The sequence below is a fragment of the Idiotropiscis lumnitzeri genome, chromosome 13 (genome assembly GCF_059441095.1).
Source record: "Idiotropiscis lumnitzeri isolate Australia: NSW breed Sydney's pygmy pipehorse chromosome 13, RoL_Ilum_1.0, whole genome shotgun sequence".
NCBI lineage: Eukaryota > Metazoa > Chordata > Actinopteri > Syngnathiformes > Syngnathidae > Idiotropiscis > Idiotropiscis lumnitzeri.
In genome coordinates, this window is record NC_142403.1 from 19,417,363 (window position 1) to 19,437,678 (window position 20,316).

The following is a 20,316-nucleotide window of genomic DNA, read 5'->3' on the forward strand; positions in this document are numbered from 1 at the left end:
CTTGTTGTGATGTTTTTGTTTTTCTTTCATCCAGGTGGAATATTAAATTATTCCAAAAATATGTCATATTTAAGTCATATTTTGGACATAGCTGCTTTTTGTTGGCCATCGAGGACAAATGGCAATATCCGAAATGTTCTAAATTTGGAAATGTATGCTCGCTTTTTGTCAGACAGTCACAATTTTCTTTTTAAATCTAAAATGCAAATAAAATTATTTCAGTGAACAGAATTGCTTGAGTGGCATTCAAATGTATTTTTTTTTTAATTCAAACTTAATGAAAAGTACTTTGTTTCCCCTTAAAACAAAAGCGAAAAAGGAAAGTCCTCCAAATTTTTACTCCAAAACAATTTTTGGGATTTTTACCGAAATAAGAGCTACATTTGCCCAGAAAAATATTAAAAATTGTTCAACAAGTTTTTATTTAATTCTGAAAAAATTATAAATAAAAATACCCTACTTTGTTTTAATGCTTAAAATAAATATATATATATACATATATATATATATTTATGTATATATATATATATATATATAAAAAAAAAATTACCAATAAGTTATTTTGATTAATCCAACAAATATCTTGCCATCATTTTTGCAGATCTATAAAGATAAGTGCGAACGAAGCAAATCTTCCAACACAAAATCTCTCCAATACAACTTTATTTACGGTCTTTGAAGTGAAATGTTTTTGTTGTTGTTGCTGATGTGCATCGCTATTCTTTCAATTAAATTCCTCTGCACTTATACAAATAGAAATAATTCCAAGATCTTAATGACATGGTATTTCTGACCGCCTCGCTTTGATATGTTGCTCATGTTGGTAATCCTCAAGTGGCTGCCATCCGTTCTGTAGCGACTCTTGTGGAGCAGCTGCGTGTCTTATCTGTTGTTTCTCGAAAGGCAATTAGCCAAGCCTCTGATGGCCAATTCCAACAGCAACAGGCGCAGCGTCACAACACGCCGATCCCATCCTGCGATTCGGGCAACACGCACGGATAAAACGGCGCAGCAGACACACGTGGGACTAATAAAGGAGATGTTTTCCAAACACAGACACAACAAGGCAGGAGAGGGGGGGGGGGAAGGTCAAGGGGAGCATCAGCGATGGCCGTATTCCCAGATCGCTCCGCCACTGTTTGTCCCCAGAATATCCTCTGACACACTTGGCTCCCTGTTTTGCACCTCACACACTCGCTGGCTGGCCCGCGAAGTGAGCGGAGGCTTGCGAATGCGGTCAGCACATGAAATGATCCGCATGACTTCATCAAAATGTTCAGCAGGACGTCACACGGACTTCCGCTGGAAATTCAACAAATCCTTCAAAGTCGTTTGACCAAGAGTGAGCGAGTGAAACGAGCGATGATTTGTAGAAAATGAGTCGTGTCTAAGCATTTAAAGATCCAGTAACATGAAATGACGTTTGAATCCACATGCAGCTGTTTTAGAGCGCCTCGTTGTTGGCCATGAGTGCATGCAGAGAAAGACGTCAAAGCGAGTAAGATAAAAAAAAAAAAAAAAAAAGTTGTGATAAAATTAACATCATCCACTTTGACAGCCAGCATGTGGAGAGAAGTTTCTCGTCTATTTAGAGCGCTTCATTGTCCGCCATGAGTGCGGCACCTCACACAGTAGGGGGAGGAGGGGGATTTTTTTTCTTCTTTAAAATGCCAACTTCAGAGCCAGCGTATGGACGGAGGCGGCACGCCGTTCTCTTTAGAGCACCTCATTGTCGCGCCATTTTTTTTTTTGGTACTGTTGTCAGAATTGTTATCGGCGGTGTGTCAAATTTCTAAGAACATTTTATTTTCACTTCTCAGGGACTGCCACTGTCAATACAGCGCGATGGCGTCATGAACAGCAGGCCACCGGACTATAAATAGCACTTCAAAGTATTCGCTTGGCATTGCACACGAACAGCTGGGGCTAAATATGACGGCCAGTTGTCGCCTTGAGGTTATATGCTGGGTGCACAAGAGCTAACATTTTTCTTCTTTGTTTTCATTTCTTTTTGACTTTTGTTTTTCAAATCTTGTTGCTATTAGTTTTTAGCGTCAATTTGTTCATTTTGGTCCATTTTTACTTTTTTCGAAGATGTTTATTATTTTTTTTTTTTATTACTTTTGGCATTAGTTTTATTTGATTTTTTTTTTTTAATACGAGCTATTTGTCGAGCGCGAACAGATAAAGAAAACATTCGGCAAAAAAAAATAAGCTCATTTTTGCCCATTTTAAAATAGCTCCGATTAATCGGTCTGTTCCTAATTACTATGCAATGATCTGAGTGACTCACCACCTACTTAGCGGAGAAAGTACTGATCTTTTATTAATGACTGGGCCAGCAAAGTCCTGACGACTTTAAATGTGACGTAACTTCCTCTGGATAATCTTCATGTGGACGCAGCTCCTTCTGTATCGAAAAAAGTGTCAGCAAAAAAAAAAAAAGCCAAAGAAAAAGCAAAACGTGCCCAATTAATCCCACACTGCTCACAGAGCCCCGCGCTCAGATGAACATCTTTTGTGCGCTCAACTTGGTCCTTTTGTCCCCCAAAGCATGACGACACGGCATCGCTCTGTGGTGCGTCGTGGCGGCCTTTGTCCCGGCCGCGGCTTTGCAAAGGTTGCACTTCTGCGCTAGCGCTAGCGTTAGCGGCAGACACGAGCGCGGCAACAGGAAGAGCTTTAGCCCGTCAGCCAGCTGGGATTTAGAGAAACACGCATTCAGCACATCTGAATGAAGAGGCCGCGGCGAAAGATTAACCTCCACACGTGCGCAGACGCCCAGCACAACACCAACAATGTAACCAAGCATTGTCATTTTTTATGGGCCAGTACAACAGGTTCTCATGGATAAAAATGACCGTTCGAGAATGGCACAAAACCACAGAACAAGAAAACAACATTAAGTGCAGGTACTCATTTTGTTTTTTTGTCATGAAAATAAACTCACTCAAAATTGTAGTGTTATTGAGATGCTCTTTATTCCTGCATATCATTCCAAATCTGCAAAAAAATAAATTACGTAGTATAGGGCAGTATGTGCAGTGTAAGCTCAACTAATGGTCTGACATGAATGGTGATATTTTAACTTAAAACGAGAATTGATGCATATCTGCAGTTTTGCACCCACTTGTGCGCCAATATTTTTTTCCTTTCCTTTTTTTCCGATATTTTTTAATGTTTCAAATGTTTTTCTCATTTTTTGTATGACTTTTTTCCACGATAAATGTTTTTTATTTGTTTGAAAAATATTTACTTATTGTAAATAAAATCGAGGGGCCACTCAGAGTGTGATTCCCGAAGAAGTCATCCTCTTTTTATTCACGTATTCATCGAGCTAGCTAACAAGATTCCAGGCATCTATTTTAATGAGGGGACATCCAAACGAGGTGTGTTCTGAGATTTTTTTTTCTGAAAGAGTGTCTGAACTTTGATCTAACTATCCATCCAACTATCCGTCATAAAATCATTAAAATGTGCTTAATTGTCACCAACTTTTTCCACCGCAAGCCGCCTGTCATTGTTGTCCCAGTGTCCTTGAAGGCAACAGTATAGGTTTCTTGTATTTGACTCCTACTCTTTCCGTCCAACCCAAAAGCCTATTTAAAATAATTACAATAAGTAAAATGATTATTCATTTAGTTTTCATCGGACCCAAATTCTCTTGCCACGCACCTGTTTCAATAATCTGATAATCGTGATTTTACGCGTTTTCCCAGTGACCATGAAGGCACCACCCTCGTCCCATCGTAGTCGAGTCCTGCTCCAAGCGCTCGTCGTGCTCCGCTCCGTCTTTTACGTCCTCCTCCCCTTTCAGTTTTTAAAAACCACCTCGAGTTACTGTGAAGCTGCTGTGGTGGTGCTGGGGGGGAAAAAGTCAGGCAGCGTCGGAGGCAGGCAAATAACCGGAGCCGCTTAGTCCGCCCTCCCAGATGCAACAAGCATGGGGGGCATCTGAAGCCACGCCGAGCGGATCACGGCGGCCCGAGGCGTGGACACCGTCTACGCTCACTTTCGCCTCACTTTTACCGGATTTACGCCGAGCGACATGCCGTTTTTCAAGCGGCTGGTGGAGCCCCGGTCCCTGTGCCGCGTCGAGAGCGGCAAGGAGGAGGACGACGGCGGGGACGGGGACGGTGGCGGGGACGGTGGCGGGGACGGGGGCTCGCCCTTCCACGACCTGCTGTCCGTCAGCCATGCGGCGCTGGCCCGGACCCTCCGCCAGCTGTCCGACCTGGCCAAGCACGCCTGCTCCGTGTTCCACGAGCTGGAGGGCGACCTGGCCGCCACCGGCCACAGGCTCCGCGGACTGCAGCGGAAAGTCGGACGTCTCCAGGAGACTTGCTGCGAATTGGACCCCAAACAAGAAGCAGTCCGTAAGTACACACCTTCGACGACTCCCCCTCTTACTCGTTTCTTAAAACGCACTTTCACTCAATCCACCTCATTCATTTCTTTCATAAAGGTCACTTTTTTGGTGTGTTTACAAGTCGTTTCGAACCGTTCACTGTTAGTTTTTCTTGTGAATGAAATGAATTATGACCCAAGCCGAAGACAACTGGAAAAAAAAAACTGAAAATCTTTGGTCCCATATTGTGCCTTTTAAATTGATATACGAGAAACCACCGCGTCTGAGGAAAAACAACCAAAACCGAAAGAGAAGGTCAGACTTGCAGTGGGTTTCATTTGTTGCACACCTCATGAGCGTTGCTGGAACTATGACGACATTTCCACCTCTGTAAACAAAACCAAGGATACAATTTCACCTGACATTATCGTGAAACTACCAAAAATATACCTCCATAAATGCGTAAAAAGAAACATTCTTGGAGTATAAAATATAAAAGTGAAAAAGAACTAAATTGTGCTTGAGCAGTCAGTGAGGCCGGCGCACCACACTTTGAGAATCAGTGGTTCACGATATCAAATTATAAACGACAGATATCATTGAATTACATAATCAGCATTTGTAGTTAATGGTTCATTAATTCCCTAGTATAAATATCTGCATGATTTTCCGGTTGCAACGTGGTTTGAAAATTGCTCAAATGCTTGTAAAATGTGCTCAGTGGATACTCTGTCGTTGGACGTCGATCTTTATCTTCATGAATAGACGAGCATTTGATTTTTGTATAATGGTGAAATGCAATTTAATAGCATGACACCATTGAAGTGATGAGTCACAACAAGTTTCCATCACAAGAGTGCCGAATGACTTTTGAAGGTGAAAATCGGCCCTCAGAGTACTTTTTCCAGTGTGACTTTTTTATTTTTTTTTCAAGAGAGAGAGAGGGGCGTGTCCTTCTCTTGTTTGTCTCTTTCATGCCAGTAAACAGGTTGAACTCTGCATGGCTGCCGGTTAAGAATTCATGACCCAGATAACACAGCATGTGGCCATGCCTGGCTCTTTTAAAACCAAGTGCCCCCCCCCCCCCCCACCTCCGCCCTAACAATGCCCCCCCCCCTCCTCCCCAATGTTAAGGGAGAGTGTATTTATGTATGGTAAAGCCCACACCCCGCACAGCAGGAAGCACTTGGGCATCCCCTTGCCGGAGAAGACGCATGTCCACCTGAAATTTCTGGCACTTGCTCATTCCTGGACGTCTCGGAAGTAACAAATGCCCCGCCTTCACATTTCAGATTTGATTTTGGCCCCAGGAACCAAAGAGGCCGAAGTATAGCCTGAAAAATGAAAAAAAAAAAATACAAGCTGGTAAAAGTAGATTCATTGATACGACTTCTGTACTGAGTCTGAAATATATGGAATTAAAAAAAAAAGTACAAAGTAGAACTTGGCTCAATGGAGAAAAAAAAAATCATGTTACATGTTTTTTTTTTTTTTTTTCTAGCTTGCGTTCGATCAGCTTTTATGCTCAATATCTATAACAAAACAATGCCGCCTTGTTAACATTTGGTAATAAATAACAAAAATGGCAATTAGCTCATGATAACTGAAAATAAATACAACATAAATGGTTGTGTTTTTATTTTTTTTTTATTATCTGCAAAAAAAGAAATAAACGGAACTCTTGGTCACTTTATTAAGACCCGAAGATCGCTTTTAAATCCATAAAATTCCTGACTGTATTTACATTTGCGTGAACTGTGTAACGAGGCCATCTTACAACGTGAGCAGATATTTATTTTTAAATACAAAACGTAAATGACGAGGCTTGACCGCTTTGATTGTCGCGTTTTTCACTGAATGTGCAAAAGCGCGACGCTTAAAAGCTTTTCCAAACATCCGAGACAAGCTCAAGACAATCAAAGGCAAATCAAAGAGAACAGAGGTAGCGTCGTAGCTTTAGTGAAATGATGAGAACAATGTCCGTCGACACCTTTTTATTTACCATAAAAGTAAGTAAAGAAATAAAAAGTAACTTTTGAAATTTACTACAAGAGCGTAAAGTGGAATTGATTTGAGCATGCGCTACTTTTTCACGTGGATTCAAAAGCATTTTGACGTCACTTCTGTTGGCAGCTTATTGCATTTTCATGCGGCATAACCGCTAAATGCCGCTTCACCATGTTTGATTTGAAACTTGACCCCGGAGCAAAGTTTAGAAAAAATTGCCCTCTCCAAACAGTTTCCATGGTCGAAATGCAAATAAAACGTCCCCACTTGAAGTGAACAAGTCCTCGCTTGCCCTCGAAAGGACCCTTCAACACCTTTCTTTTGCTGCCTCAATTTTGCGGCGATTACCTAAATGAAAACTGAACTCTGACCTCTCATCTGAAAAAAAATGCTAATGCTAATGCTATAGTCAGGAAATCGTTGTTATCACTTTTAAAAGCTCACACATAGATTGTCAAAGTTACGATGATGTAGACGGGACACGGTGTGAAATTTAACACTCGCTTCTCACTCCCTGTGGTGTTGAAAGCGAATAGCCACCTCAAGAATTTTCCACCGAAGCCGACCCGCTAATAGCGCAAATCGGACAATAAATCATACAAAAAAATAAATTGAGTAAATTGTGAATTGGATAAAAAAATGAAGATAATTGAAGATCGGTTAAAAAAAAAAAAAAGCAAAGATAATGGGTATTTTCGGATGTCAGGTTGCGAATATGCTGGGGTCTGCTGAACTATTTTACGTTGAATCAAAAAACATTTTCCTGTTTTCAAGCTTCCGTGGTTCGTTTGATTGTCCTGTAAACGATTGAACACCTTTTTCCTAGTTTCTTTTCGTTCAACCAATCACAAATGCCAGAAAGAAAATGAGCGGCTACTTCTTGATTTGATTTGGGTCGTGACACCAAAAGGCTAACAAATCATTCCCAAGCAGATCAACGCCTGCAAAAAGTCGCTTAACGAACCTTAATTGGTACTTTCACATTAATGGTGTCGGGTCAGTTGCGTGTGTGCGTGTGCGTGCGTGTGTGTGCGTGTGTGTCGGGCCAATGGTGTTAAGCAGTGCTTGATACCCTAAAAAACCGGGCCGTGCCTCATCTGCATGACAATCGGTGTAAATGAGGGCGCGGGGGTTGGTGCACTTTTGGGATTGCTTTTATTTATCCATGCAACTAACGAGGAAGGAAATATTTGTCGATATGATTTTTGTCAATATTACTGGAAGAAATAAACATGCACCCTTCGGTGCTTGTGCTGCGTTTATGCCTGCTGGTAAATTGGAAATTTAGTGGTATTCGTAGCAGTCGTTGTCGTGTTGAGTCATAATGCTCAAAATTCCCAGTGTTATTGAATGCAGCATTAAGAAATTTTTTTTGGGGGGGGGGGGGGGGGTTGAAAACCGGTGAATCGATTATTAAATCGATGATTTTTGCGATGCACATCCCTCATCAATCACGTGAGCGCATGTTTTTGTGCACATCTCAACTTTTAGTTTACGGTGATAAATGTCAGAATTCCCAGTTTTCTTGAATGCGTCAACAATCAATTCATTTGAGTAATCAGTGGTGTGTTTTAACATCCAGCGAACAGATTTTTTTTTTTTTATTATTTTGCACATCTCTTTTACATTTTGCCGAGTCTGAGGTGAGAAATCTTCAAAATCTTTTTTTTTTTAATGCATGTGTTTTAACAGTTAACTGATTATTACGATTAAACATCCCTCATGCCAATACGCTCTTTAGAAAAAAGTAGTTTTGATTAAAAAGAAAACGCTTCACATTTTTTAGGTATTTTGGCTATTTTTCACTTTCTGCAATAAATAGAAAAAAATCAGATCAGGAGTTTTTTCCGCTTTAATGCTTAAAAAGGGACCATGCGAAGGTCTCTAAAAATGCTTCCATTTGACTCGAATCTACCTCGGATTGGTCCGCTGGTGTTGGGTTGCGTCCCCGTGAGGGAATGAGTTCAAATGACATGAAAACGTTTGACTCCAAACGAGCCTGAAGAAGGCGTCTGGCAAACGTCCCGTCAGGCACGTGTTTGGACAGACCCGTGGACGGCGCACTCGCCAGACGCCGTCTGTCCGGCCGTCCTGGGTTTTAAGTTACGTGGCTTTTCCCAAACGGAGCACATGGTTGGCAGCTCAGCACATTCCTGTCCCAAAACTCAAGAGTTTCTCGCATAGTGGCGTAGAAATATAGACATGATCTAGACGGGAAGGAATATTTTAAACATTCCAAACTGTCCTAAAAAAAAAAAAAAAGGATAGATTTGTGACATTGTTATATGCTTTGGATCTTGGGATTTACGCCCCATAAGTAAATCGGTAGAAAAAAAATGCCTTGTGATGTGGAATACTTTGGATCATGAGATATTATTTCTTATAGATCGATAAATGTGGCGACATGATGTGGTATGCTTTGGATCATTAAACTGCAGCAAATATGACAGATCTTGAGAATAGTATCTGCTTTTTTTTTTTTTCTTTTTAATAAAATAATTTGGTCGGGATTGTGGTACTTAAGTATTTTGCGGAGTGCTAATTTGTTGCCGTTTAGTTTGACTCTTGAGGTTACGGTGTGAATTACGGGCGTTGTCCAGCCTTGGCAGAGGTCTCCGTTAACGTCTCGTGTGTTACGTAAGACTTTTTCCGCTAGCTTGAGCGAGCGTGTCGCTTCATTTGTCCCGCTGCGCAGTCGCGACATTCCCGCCGCCGGATGACTCGGAAGAGCAGTTTGGCTCATTGTTGACGCTGCCTGGAAAAGCGCATCAACCGCTCCACTTTTTTTTTTTTTTTTTTCAGCATTTGATTGAGCAGCGCTGGCTGTTAGCGTGACTTTTGAGTTGCTAAGTGAGGTTACGCACACCATTCAGTAAACGCGACATCTATCACCAATGTTAGATGTTGGACATGATGTGGTATGCTTTGGATCAGAAACTCATCCTTGAGATGGATTGATTAATAGATAGCGGAGATGATGTGGTATGCTTTGGGTCGTGAGCCAAAATATAAAGTCATGTTGAATATGTGCCACTTGAAATGTAAATTGTCCCAAAAATGGATCAAGGCATGAAATGGGACTTGATCTCTTTGACCCGCAGTGTCAATCGGACCACAAAGCCGTTTCCGTAATAGGACGCTCAAGGCTTTACGGCTTTGCACGAAGGCGGGCAGAGCGAACGCACTCTGGGGTATCTCTCGCGCCGTTTACGACATCTAACGAGCTGTTTCTCTTTCATTATCGCAGGCATATTTCTACAGGTCCGGACAACCTGCCATTGATTTCGTGGCCCTGCTAATTATAGAGAGCGTTTCAAAGGCTTGCCTTCCCCCCTCCCTGCCCTTCGTCGTACTTCCCCAGACATTGAGTGGGCCCAGACAGCCTTGAGTCTTGTTTGTATTATTCCACTGATGTCATCGACACTTCCTTTGGGATTATACGCAACATTCTGGCAGTGCGACTTCTGTATTTTTTTTTTTTTTCAGTCAACCCCGACTATATCGCAGATTTAACGCTACTTGTCCAAATCCAGATTTATGCACCTTCCGTGTCCTGTCACATTGCGCTACAAAATGCAGAGCGGCACTGAGGGCTGCTGGAAGACATGCAGCATGATTAAGAAGTAAGAAAAGGCAGAGAAGGGGCCCAACTAGTCGTGTCGTCCTCAACCGTAATGCATGTTGTACGTTCACTTCATATTTAAAATTGCCAGTTGTTTGAAGGTTATAATTACCGTAACGTCTACTAATTTTCTCTGGCTTGTCTATGTTGCTTCTCCATATTTGTGATCATGAAGACTTCTTGAGAAAAGTTTACGGCTGTGAAAGTAGCAGATGTCTCAAGGTTTATAATCACCATAAAATGTGTGCTAATTATTGTTAGCCTGTTAATGATTTTTTTTTTTTTGTGTCGGCATTAAGATAACTGACTTTGGTTATTATGAACATTTTTATGTTTAAATATATGTCTAAGCGGTCGTGATGGGAAAATGAAGCTTCAAATTTGCTTCATGAACCAGTTGTTGTATTTTGGAGTCCTCTAGATGGCACTTTTGGTTTAAATAAAGGGTTTAAAAAATGGCAAGTCAGTGTGCTTTCAGTCCAATGTTGAACAAAGAGCGCCCTCTACAGGAGTCCAAAAATACTACAACTGGTTCATGAAGCACATTTGAAGCTTCATATACCCATCATGACTGAGCGGCAGTTTTACAAAAAACTTTTAATGTATTGACAGCGAGAGTGTGAACAATTTTAAAACAATAAACAAAATCTCGTGAAGTGTTTCTCGCTGAACCATTCCCATCACGTCGAGCATTTTCCAAAATCCCGTAACCAGGCAACCCCGAGGCCGGCTTTTACTTCCCGGACTTTGCCTTGCACACGCGCTCCCTAAATTTGCAAAGTGTGCTTGCTGTGGAGCTGAAGCGAGACTCCTCTCGAGGGCAGGAGGGTGTTCCGTTAAAGGCAAGGTTCATGATTTTAATTGCCCGGTTGGGGGGGGGGGATTGGTCGAGAAATGTGTTAGTGATTACACTTAACATTCCTGCGGCGGGACCCTCCACCAGAGCAAGTGCTTCCGAGATGGGGCCTGAACCTAAAATCCCTCCCAGAGTCTTTTTGTATATTTTCGCTGGTCTGGGCTAACATTTGCGCTTTAAAGCGGTCCGGGCCTCTCTGTCGGAATGCAGGTGGGAACAAATGCCCTCCTCCTGGTTCTTCTAAAGAAAGCAGAAAAAAAACAAAAATAAAACCAGTGTGGGATGAGGAACCTAACCAAACCATCTTAGCCTTGAATCGACCTCCAAAGACTCTGTTAAATCCAAAGGCGCTTTTGATGTAAAGTCCGTGGGATGGTTGACCCTGAGAGGGCTTTTTCGACATCCTCATTGGCAGAAAATCGATCATGGGAGTCCAGAATGTGGGCAGTTGAGTAACTTGAAAATGGATGTAAAATCCGAAACAACACATACCATATTTTCCGGGCTTTTCTGTGGATTTTTTTCTTTCACCACTAGGGGCGCTCTTTTGTTCACAAAATCCGCTACATAAATCTCTCTTTTTTTCCCTTGGGAGTGGGGGGGGGGGTGGCGCTCAAACCACCCCAAAAAAAAAATCCTTCAAATCTCAAGCTTAACATCCTCCAACAGTTGAAGCAGACTCGACGATGTGGGCGGTCCCCACCGGCTCAGCCTTGAACGAAGCGACTAAAAATTCTCAGGTGCTTTGGATGCGACGAGGGCGGGATGATTGATGATGAAAGGCCGTTTTCTTTTTCTTTTTTTTTTTCTCCAACCCGCCGGCGGATCCAGGTTCACATTCCAGTCCAATCCCAGTCTAAACACCTGCATGGCGAAGGCCGCAAATTCACACGTGCTTCCTTCCTGTTGAAAAATGCTGGGTGGCATGTTTACTCGTTGCCAACGCCACCCACGGCAAACCTTCACAGCCCGTTTTCGACAAATAGTCATTCATTTTGGAGCTAAAAACCCGACCGCTCCTTATCTGAAGTTGACTCACTGCCATAATCTTCCCCTTCCGCCTAATCTCTGGCGGCAGATAGCGGCGTCATAAACTTCAACTTCTTCACTTATTTTTCTCCGCGTCACCTTTTGCGTCTTTTGTGGTCTTCCGGAGGCTAAGCAGTTGATGGTATCGCTTTTAAAAGCCGCCCGTCCCCGCAGGTGGCCTGAATTGCTCCCGGTTACAGGCGGCAAGACAAAAGCGACCCAAAAGGCTTCACAATCGTTTTATTGTCCTCCTGAGCTGTCAAAATTTTCCACGGAAAAGAATGTGAACGGGAGACATCATAAACAGCAAGTCGCAGTTGAGTTTCGAGTCCAAACAAAAGCGGCCGCAGAGAAAACGCGGAGCTGGCTGACCGCTCCTAAAGATGAATACACGAAGGACAACTTTCAGTTTTCAGACTAAACCAAGAAGAGACTTAACAGAGGTTTTCAAAGTGTGGTCCGAGCGGCATTTTGGGTCCGTTTGCCAGTTCTCTGACCGCCCGCAATATTGACTCTTGCTCGATTGTCAATTGTCGTTTCCGATTTGTTCTCCCAGATTGCGGACTCTTATTCTGGTTTCGGGCCATGTTTTACTTTGAAAAACTAGCTCGATTCTGGATTCTCGTTCTGCCTACGGACCATTTTTCAGTTCGAACGGAATGTTTGAAGTTGTTTGACCTTTTTGACCATATTTTATGAAGAATTTAAGATCTGTTTTTTGAGTTCTTCAACATGTTTTCTTTTGGAATTTTACGTTTATTATTTGAGTTGTTTGATTGGCCAGAATCTGGACTCTGGTTCTGCTCTTGGACAATAATTTAATTTGAATATTTGGAGACGAGTTGACCGACAGGTTAACTCCTGATCAATAACCCGAACGAACGCCGTTGAACACTTGAAAAATCGCCCTAAAACCCGAAGGAAGTTCATGTCGAAATTCGGAATAAGAGTCCATCATTTGGGCGACTGAATAACTCGGACACACCAATGAAAATATGCGCCAAAAGCAGAATGAAAGTCCAGCATCTGGGCAGTGGAACAACTTGGAATCCGACCCTGGAAAATATGTCCAAGAAGTTTAACAATCGTTCCGAATCTGGGCAGTCGGTCAAGTCTGCGACTGACCTTAAATTCCAAGGAAATTATGGTCCAAAAAAGGAGCAAGAGTCCAGAATTTGTGTCGTCGGGCAAATCTGAAACGGACTTTGAAATCCTCCGTTTTTTTTTGATGACCACGGGTGCCGCTTTTTCCGAACACTTCTCTTGAAGTTTTCGCGTTGTTACCGGCGCGTTGAAAAATGAAGCATGAGCTTGTTTAAGTCATTTGACTTGACAGTTTAATGATGTGGCATTTGACGCCCGGCTGACCTGTCGGCCATTCACCGTCTTGTCAAAGCCCAAATCCACTCGAGTTGGCTATTCCGTGTTTGCTCTTTTGTTTTGGGAACGGAGGGGGTGTGGGTCAGGTCAGCTAGCTTTTGAGGTTGGGGGGGGGGGGTCAAGTCATTGTGACCCCGCCCCCTCCCCCGCCCCACCACCTCTTCATCAAGACAAGCAAGAAGATAGCTTCGCATATCTGGAGATAAAGATCCCATCCACGCCGGCTTTTGGAAGATTTTAAGAAGCTTTAAAGTGTTTTTTTTTTTTCTGGTTCATCATAGACATGCCTCACAAATTTCAGACGGTGAATCTGGCGTTGAGGGATGGCTTTGTATTTATTTACCATATTTTCTGGACTGTAAGGCGCACCCGCATATAAGCCGCAGCAATGCTTTTTTGGGAAAAAAAAAAAAGATAAACAGATTGTTCAAACTGCCTTCGAACATGACAACAACTTTGCTCATTAAAACAAAACAGACCCAAGAGAAAAAAAAAATAATCGAGATTTATTTTGTGTTATATTCCGGAAGCTAGAGCGCCCCTAGTGGCAAAAGAAAAATCTGCAGAAAAGCTGCACCGTTGTATTCGCCGCATGGGTCAAAATTTGTGGAATTATAGCCCGGAAAATTTATTTTCAAAATTAATGACGTTATAAGATTGTCATGTTTTACGGCTTGTCCATCGACCCTCAAAAATATTTTGTAGCAATCAGATAAACGACAAGTTGGTTGTGGAAATTCCCAAAATGAGCCTAAAATGTGCGTTTCTGTACAATCCGTGGACAACTTCTTCCCGTCTTGTCAGGCTTCCCGAGACTTTTTTGTGGGTCTACTCATGCAAAATTTCAAATTGTTTGGAGGTATGCGTGTGGCCGCGCAACAAGTTAAACTCATCAACCGACGTTACCACCGGACGGGAAAGCCTCATACCGCCGATAAACATTGTTTGTTCATTTGGGGTCTAGTCCTTCATTTTCAGGCCTCGGTGATGCTTGTTATCAGTCGCGCGTTCCTGCTCTTCCTCACTTGTCGAGTGGTCGGCCAAGAGTGTTTACGCAGCCGCGTCTCCAAGCCTTCCACGCACGTTTGGGGGGGGGGGGGGCTCGCTCTGCTTCTCGTCACCGCAGCAGGCCAACGGAAGCCTTTGAACGCACCATTCACAAGTTTGACGACTCGCCGTAAAACACAAAACTCTAAAAAAATCCGGTTTGACCTCGCTACGTGATATTTTGTGGGCGTGTCGATCATGACTGGACCCACAAAAAAAGACTCAAAGTTTGATAACGCGCCATAGAAAATGTACAAGTCGACTCTGTAACTTCCGAAAAAATGTCACTGGAGTTTGTTTCATCATTAAATTTGGTAGGCGTGTCAATCTTGAGGAAAGCCGCAAAAAAGTTTCAAAAAGTCACCGGAAGTCATTTTTGATCATTTCCAGGGCTCCTTCACATATTTTGTCCGATTGCTCTCAAATATTAACTTCATATCGTAGATCTTATACAGAGCTTAAGAGAGCAATAAAAGTTGTGGATTAACCCGAGGGTCAGCGTGAGAGGACGCCATTTGAGCTTGTTGCGCAGTGAAGCGCACGCGAGGCGGCGGCGACGGCGGCGGCGACTCCGGCTTTTGTTGCTTCCTTTCACCCTCCTCCTTCATCTTTTATTCTGCGAGCCCCCTCGGGCATGTTAGTTCCTTTTCTCTGACTGGCATGCATTCTTTCGGGTCGCTCTTCTTTCTCTCGCCATCCCACTTTTTTTTTTTTTCCCCATTTTTGGGATTCGGCCAAAGCCGCTCGCAGCACTGGGGCGGAGAAAATAACGGATGACCTGCTCGCCGTTCTGTTCTCTGTTCGCCGGATGCTTCGTGGTCCGGCTGAAGCGCTTTTGAGTTAATATTTGATCTGAGTTCCGAAGACTGTACCAAAATAATGCCTGCTGTGTTTTGGGGAAATGTGTAAAAATAAGCACTGAGCAAATTATTCCCAAACGTCCTGTGAGTAACTAAATGTTTACTTTCCGTTTCTTCAATCTAACGTGCATTTCCACCAATGGGAAGATCCAGTTACCGGCGCAAAGGTCGCCCTCGGAGGGAACTTCCACTTGTGACATCGGAGCACGGAACAAGACGTCTTATTGTTCCTCGCAAAGAACGTGTAGAATGGACTACGAGATTGAAATGGCGAGTGAACTTCTGTTTCACTGCGACAAACGACTTTTAGAGGCTCAATTTTCCGCGGGGCTTTTGGGATTATTAGTTTTTTTTTTTTCAAGAGATGCTTTTTATAAGATGTCACGTGGGGGCCGCTCGAGCCTATCGCAGCTGACAAACGACGGCGTCACTGAGCGGGAACCGATCCCACGCTGCCCGGAAACAAGCCATCGGCGATGAATAGCGTGTCGATTGGTGAAACTAGCGTTGAGGGTGAATTTTTTTCTTTCTAGCGTGCGCTTGTGGCTGGCTTTTCGGGGGCAGGAGGGAGGGATGTGATCAGGACACGTAAAATACGGACATTTTCACCAGAATGCACAAACACTTGTTGAGTTTCTGGTCATGGTCCCAAAACGACGATTCACTTGTTGGCACCTTTTTTTTTTGTGGTGAATCCTGGAAATGATCATAAACGCTGTGCTTCGTCCATTGTAGATTGCGTTGAAAAAAAAAAATGTAAAAATTAAAAGAACAAATTTGAGCCCCGCCCACTTTAAAAAAAAAAATACCTCACGTCACCGAGAGAAATCTGGAATGACTACTTTTAAGCAAAATATGTTCAATTTGGAACTGAATTTTTCATACAGAATTTTGTCCACCAAAATTTTGTGAGTTTTCCGGCAAAAGTTTGGGTGAATCCCCAAAAGATCATCAAAGTTGGACGCTCCCGCCACTGCTTCGGCAACAAAGCTTTTCAATTTTGAGCTCCGCCTATCTTGTCGGATACCTTCAACTGAAGGGCAAATTCCATAATTGGAGTTCGCCCAAAATGCGGAATTTGCCCAAAATAACGGCTTCAATCCAAAATGGCTGACTTCCTTTTCATTTTCGAACAATCGTCCTTGAGGCTTTTTTTCTGTCAACCAACTTTCATGGTCTTTGGTGAAACCTTTCCTCAAAGTTTCCAAAATGAGCGACTGAGTGAGTTTTGCGGCTAATATTTGAACACCTTTACAATCCGTCAATTTCACATTTAAATGTCAAATAAATGCGGCGATTCCAAGAGATCGAAAAGCAAACTTTCTGTGTGTTTTTGGGAGCCGAAGTCAGCCCTCTCTGCTGGGACTGTTTACCCTGGAGCCAAGCGACGAATAAATCCTGTGGGATGGGAAGAAGTTATTCCGGTAGAGTTATGAAGAAGGCTTTGGGCGACAGCGAGAACCGCTTCTCGGGATCATGAGAACAAAGAACAAAGGTGACTTCAATCCCAAAGCGGGATTTGAATAATCCTTTGATGGCACAACACAAGGTGTATTACCCTCTTCTCATGAAAACGTTTTTTTTTTTTTGTCCCATAATCCCGAGCATTTGATCTGCAGGATTGTTTTTTTTTTGGGGGGGGGGTACAGTTTTCATTTCTGTAAAACCCAGGAGAGTTTGATCTTGTAAAAAGCTTGAAAAGGCAAATCATCTGTGGGTAATGTGAGGGAGTGCAGTTGCGTCACAGAACTAATGGAAGGTCAACATCGCGTTTCATCTCTGAGGGGGGAAAAAAAAAAAGAAAAAGGTTCCCACCCTCTGGGAGGAAAGTACCTGAAGTTGCAGCCGAGCAGGCGAGCCCTCCATTGGTTGGCCCCAAGCCCGCGGCTGGCTTTCATTATACTTTCACTTTCTGTGCACACAAATACAGCCCCCCCCCCCCCCCCCAAAAAAAAAAAGTTGAACGCCCCAAACAAAACTTGGAGTCTGACCAAGATTTTCTAGGGGGGGTCGGGGTGGTGGGGTTGTTCATTTGCAACCTTGGGTAGTTCAGTTATTTGAGTTTTGTGTTTTATGGCGAGTCATCAAACTCCACTGCCAGACGCTGCCCACAAGAAATGAAAAACAAAAATTGCTCCCAATTTTACACACGAAAGTGTAAGCGAGCAAATTTGGGTGCAATCAAACTACATTTTTTCCAGAACAAGTCCACCTTCAAAGCAGCCCTGCAAATTCTTTCTAGGATGGTCAATTCAAACCAAAGTGGAGCGACGGCCTGTGTCTTGTTCGGACTTTTTTTGCGGTTCTTCTCGTGATAGACTTGCCTGACAAATTTCATGATGTTACAAACCAACTGGCTTCGGAAGCAGATTTTTAAATTTTTTTTAGGCAAAAACTTGAGCATAACAAATCTAGCGATTCCAGTGGAACTGCTAGAGCAAAGGTGTCCAACTCTGGCCTGCGGGCCAAATTTGGTCCGCAGTGTAATTATATTTGGCCCGCGAGACTCCACCAAATGACTATTATGCCATTTTACATTCTATATGATAATAGTAATTTGAAAAAGTAAACATTGTATTGAATTAATAAAAAAACATAATAAAAAAATGGCAATAAAAAAAAAAATCAGCTTTTATATTGTTTTTAAAAAATTAAATGCTTGCCTGCGGTTTTTACTTTTCGGCCCCCTTGTGTATTTGAGTTTGACACCCCTGTGCTCGAGTGTCACTCGATATCGGAAGGAGTTTTTACTGAATTGAGTGCGTATCAAGACTTTCGTAGTCATTTCTACTGTTCTACCAAAATTACCGCGACCGTAAACTGCCAGAGTGTAACCACATATCGGAATGAGTGCCAAAGTGTACACGATTTTGCCAGAGTCGAACCAGACACCGGTAACAATTCCTACTGCATTACCAGAGTAAAACTGGATGTTTGTGTTTAAAAAAAAAAGTCATGACAAAGCCAAACATCTTGTCTATTGTTTTTTTTTTTTCATATCTCCTGCAATTTTCCAAACCTTGCGTGGTCCGCCAATGTTCAAGCCGTTTCAAGACGGCTACTGCATAAACGTTTTAACCAGAGAGGCTCTCGCTCGGTCCAAAATGTCTGTCTTTGGGGGAAAGTGCGTACTTAAGAACCTCAGATTTCAACATGTGTGGTCAGCTTTCGTGTGGTTTCCCGTCCTCGGTGCATTCTTCGTGTATTTAGTACGTGTCATTCCTGAAGGCTTTTTGCTTGTAATCTGATCAGCCAAGTCTGATTTTTAGTCCTCCAGAGCCCCTTTAACGCTGGCAAAACGGGGCCCAAAAAAAAAAAGGAATCTCATCAGACAGAGCAGGCCAACGCTGGCGGATTTCTTTCTACATGCCAGCTGGCTTCAAAGTTTTTTTGCGCTTCTCGTGATCTCTCCATTTACGGCCACAAAGGCAGAACGTTTTTCTGCCTCTCCTGCTTTCACCTTCAACGTCAAGTCGAGGTCTGCCTGCTGTGATCGCGAGCGCTCATTTTGAATGAGCCAGTTACTCCGACTTCTTCCCATTGGCCCTTTTTTTTTTTGTCTGGACCGTTACCTCGGCAGCACTTTGTCCAAAAGAAGAAATGTCCCATTTGGCGGAACATATTGATTTTCAAGAGTCCTTACTGTGTCAGTGTCTCGTTTGGTTGTTTTATAGCGACGCCGTTTCTTTACTGTCAAGCGCAATGGCCGGCATGTGACGAAAAAATAAATAAAATAAATAGGCCTCATTTATTACAGTGATGACATTTATTAAACGGATGCTTTAAATTGGAAAGATCTCCGAAAATTCTTGGATTTTTGTACGTTTTTGTACAATGTTCTACTAAACTTGTGGACGGGCGCAACTTTGAATGGGTGTTTGCGCCGCTTTGGGAGTGAACACAAGAAAGGCGCTTCCCTCATTCAGAAGCATAAAAGACTTGCTCGGTGGAGCAACGAACGTTTAGGAGGAAAGGGAAGAACATCTCCAATTGCGGATGGGTTGGCTGCTGCAAAGTCCGCTTTTGGAGACCACCTCGGACCTCCGATCGTCCGTCTGTGTGCCAACTCCTTCCGGCTGTATGCTGATGAAGATATGTATGAATAAAATGTTTGACTTCCACGATACATAGCAGCAGAGCGCAGAGTCTTTGCGTGAGCCCACCTGCGCCACAACTTAGACCGGCTTTTACCAAATTGCGCGCCAGAGATATTAGAAAACCCCCCGCGTCCCACTGGACTGTTAAATTGCCAAACACGGTCAACTTGACTTGTCCTGCAGGGAAGTGAAGATGTGCCGGTTTTTTCACCCATCTACAAAAATAGGCCTCAAAAAATTCCGTTTTATACAAATAATTTTGTCCATTAGTCTCGCAGTTCTCACAAAAACAGGTTCAAGGTGGTTGCTCACTTAATTTCCGACAAGGCGGCAACAAGAATTTCTTAAAACAAAACACATGTGATTAGGTTCCAGGAGGTCCAGGTTGTTTTTTCGCTACGTGTGAAACACGGCCACTCTGTTATTCCGGATTTAAAAGCATCATAAATACCCGAGCGCATACCAAGACGGATTACGCCAAGCGATCGCCCGGCGAAAGCAATTTCTCCGCCTTGGCTCGAGCTCCCTTCCTCGTGTGTATGCGTGCGCACGGATCTTTCGTCCGGAATCATCCCGCCGGTGCCGCTACCATCTGTGACTCTGCAGATGGCTCTCCTGGTTAAAGTGGGCCACGGTTGGGACCCCCATCTCCTGTCAGGGACGGGACAATGGAGATTAGAAGCGTCTGATCTCTTTGCTTTAAACATGTCTGAGGCAGAGGGGGGAGGGGCCATGTGGGTTTTGGATCAGCACCACAAAGTGAACCCATCACAAAACTTGAGCCTTTCGGGTGGACCCCCGATATCGGTTTCAACGATGGACGTGAAATTGAATGGACGTGTTTTTCATAAAAGATCGCACGATAAAAACCGGCAGTGGTGGGCGGTCAAGGCCTGCAAGGCCTTTTCTGCTGGTCTAACATAATCAAGAAATCATCATCATATTCTTCACTTTGATGTCATATTATATCCTAGTGTTGAATTTTTTAGTGAGAGTTTTGATCCAATCAGAATTCAGCTCGCTCGTGTTGCCAGGCAGATTTCATAATACCATTAGCACGTAATATTCGT

The 20,316-nt window shown here is 43.2% G+C and overlaps 1 protein-coding gene across 2 annotated transcripts in view; it reads left to right on the forward strand.

The window, feature by feature from the left end:
• Positions 1-3,788: 3,788 nt before the first annotated feature.
• The window catches only part of nhsa (Nance-Horan syndrome a (congenital cataracts and dental anomalies)), a 43,146-nt gene continuing 26,618 nt past the window's right edge, over positions 3,789-20,316 (forward strand). For both annotated transcript variants that reach the window (XM_088313684.1, XM_088313685.1), the window contains exon 1: positions 3,789-4,376. In XM_088313684.1, the coding sequence (XP_088169810.1) occupies positions 4,049-4,376 (328 nt within the window). In that variant the 5' untranslated portion in view covers positions 3,789-4,048. The remainder of the gene's footprint in view (positions 4,377-20,316) is intronic.